The sequence below is a fragment of the Clarias gariepinus genome, chromosome 3 (assembly GCF_024256425.1).
Source record: "Clarias gariepinus isolate MV-2021 ecotype Netherlands chromosome 3, CGAR_prim_01v2, whole genome shotgun sequence".
NCBI lineage: Eukaryota > Metazoa > Chordata > Actinopteri > Siluriformes > Clariidae > Clarias > Clarias gariepinus.
The window spans coordinates 46,484,719-46,487,181 of NC_071102.1; the positions used below are offsets into that span (position 1 = coordinate 46,484,719).

Consider the following 2,463-nt stretch of genomic DNA (forward strand, 5'->3'; position numbering starts at 1 on the left):
TAATTGATGTAGGCAATGTGCATCTTTTGATCCTTGGCAAATAGCAGGCCTGGATGTTTGGTCACCTCAAACCAGAACTTTATAACAATCACACTCACACTTTATTTTATGATAATAAAATTTATATCAATGGTGTTAAATCTGATCTTAAAATGGAGAGTTAAACTGCAGTTGAATTCCAGCCAAGCAGCAACTCCACCTGACTCTACTTACTTAATTAAATTGTGTAGACTTCCAAAAGATTTTTATGTGCAAGTCCTGTTTCTCAGGAATAACAAGCTAGGTTTGTGAAAATTGTGGGGGGAAAAATCTAACGAAATTCACAATTAAAATGATGAAAGGACGTACAATAAAAGGCACAACTGCACTTATGTGGGCTAAAACCAATCCCTGTCCTGCTGGGATATTTGTCCCCAAAAACACACAGCAGGAATTCCACCCTGCTTCCACAATCTTTACTTAAACAGTACTGTAAGTCCTTTAACTACACAAGTCACTCCCTTAATTAAGGCTAATTCATATATCAGTCACCAAAACACTAAGAGTTACAGTCCATCCATTAGTGCAGAATATCCAAACAATGCCCTGTCTTCTGCGCTGCGTTTGTACGGTATTAAAGTTTTAGAGTTTAGAGGATCCTCCCTAGTTCCACACATTAGACAGACGACACTAATACCTAGCGATAATCCCCAAAAAGCCACACCAAGTTGTTTCTGTACATGTCCATGTGTATAAAAAGTCTGGTATGACAGTAAGTAGTCACCGAGCTACGGTGAAGGAGCTTACTGATCATCTTCACACACTGAAGCATCATGGAGTCCAGAGCCTCTCTCTCCATTCTAGCCCTGCTGCTTGGCTTCTCGCAAGCTTTCTATCTTAACCAATCTCAGGATGTGGACATCACAACAAGGATTCTCACCACCAACAAAGGTCTGATAACTTTCCACTTACAGTATGTTTGCCTGTCTCACTCTACAGTATGCTAATGATTTTGTAATAATTTCATTGTAAATCCACTTTGTGTCCTTGCACCAGACACAGAAAGTCTGGTGATGAGGGTTTTATTTGACACCAGAAGATTTACCTCAAAAAGCTAAGGCATTACAAGTAACACTGCTTAGTGATTTTGCTGTCTTTATTTCTTTTTGTTTCTCTGTCTAAAGGATCCAATGAAGTGTTATTGGAAGGAGACATCCTCTTGCCAAGAGGCAGGAACGCTCTTGTCTGCACCACCAACGACTGCTTTTGGAAAAAGTCCCCAAATGGCTTAGTGGAGGTGCCTTTTACAGTGAGCAGTGATTTCTGTAAGTGAAAGACTTCCTTGTTCACACTTTCCAGTTATGACACATTTCTGTTTATTCCTTAACAATGTGCTGACTGTTTTCTTTATAGCTTCCTCTGACTTGACTATAATTACCAGCGCCATGGCTACCTTCCACAGTAAAACCTGCATTAAATTCATTCCTCGGACAAATGAAACCGACTATATTAGCATCCAGAACCTAAATGGGTGAGCATCAGTCAAACATTTTCTATAACCTGTAAATACAGTTTCATATTTTGAATTCGCTTTTAATGTCCACATGTTGGCTTCAGTGACGTCCTCAATCTTGTCTCTTTTCCCCCAGATGCTACTCTAGTGTGGGCAAAACAGGCGGTGCTCAGGTGGTCTCTCTCAGCAGGTTCGGTTGTGTTTACTATGGCATCGTCGAGCACGAGCTGAACCATGCGCTCGGTTTCTATCATGAGCATACTAGGAGTGACCGTGACAGTTATGTCCAAATCAACTGGGCAAACATCCAGTCATCAATGAAGTCTAACTTTGACCTGCAGAACACCAACAACCTCAACACGGCGTATGACTACTCCTCCATCATGCACTATGCAAAAACAGCTTTCTCTGCCAATGGTCTGGATACCATCACTCCTATTCCTAATAAAGCAGTGAATATTGGACAGAGACAGGAACTGTCCACCATCGACATCCTGAGAATTAACAAGCTCTACAACTGCTAAACTTGTTCAGACCTTTTGAAATTGAAATATCATCTCTGTAAGATAACATATCTGTTAATGATAGAAGATGCAGTGATGACTTCACTTGCTGGAATCATACAATAAAATGGTTACAAGCATGTTGTTCTTATTATGTCCTTTAAACATGTATTTATCCTTAACAACAGAAAACATTTCTGTTGTCCTACAATCATAAATCATAGACTACATGACTGGCATAGAATTATAATATTCTGGGGGGTTCTCGGAGTAAAAAAAATCTCTTTATTTGTCCATATACAGTAGAACCTTGAATTACGAGCATAATTCTTTCCAGAAGTGGGCTTGTAATCAAAACAATTGTAAATCAAAATTAATTTTACCCCTAAGAAATAATTAAAACTCAAATTCGTTCCACAACCCAAAAAATAAATATATAAAAATAATTAATACAAAATATGAAGTAAC

General features: G+C 38.8%; 1 protein-coding gene across 1 annotated transcript; it reads left to right on the plus strand.

Annotated features, from left to right (window-relative positions):
• Positions 1 to 780: 780 nt before the first annotated feature.
• Positions 781 to 2,102, plus strand: LOC128518822 (hatching enzyme 1.2-like). The gene is made up of 4 exons (XM_053492137.1): positions 781 to 930; positions 1,164 to 1,304; positions 1,393 to 1,510; positions 1,629 to 2,102. The coding sequence occupies exons 1-4, from the start codon at positions 813 to 815 to the stop codon at positions 2,014 to 2,016; spliced, it is 765 nt and encodes a 254-aa protein (XP_053348112.1). The 5' UTR covers positions 781 to 812; the 3' UTR covers positions 2,017 to 2,102.
• The last annotated feature ends 361 nt before the right edge of the window (positions 2,103 to 2,463 follow it).

Coding starts and splice junctions, on each gene's coding strand:
- LOC128518822 (XM_053492137.1), top strand. CDS start 813: ATGGAGTCCAGAGCCTCTCTCTCCATTCTAGCCCTGCTGCTTGGCTTC. Junction 931..1,163: donor GATTCTCACCACCAACAAAG/GTCTGATAACTT, acceptor CTCTGTCTAAAG/GATCCAATGAAGTGTTATTG. Junction 1,511..1,628: donor AGCATCCAGAACCTAAATGG/GTGAGCATCAGT, acceptor CTTTTCCCCCAG/ATGCTACTCTAGTGTGGGCA.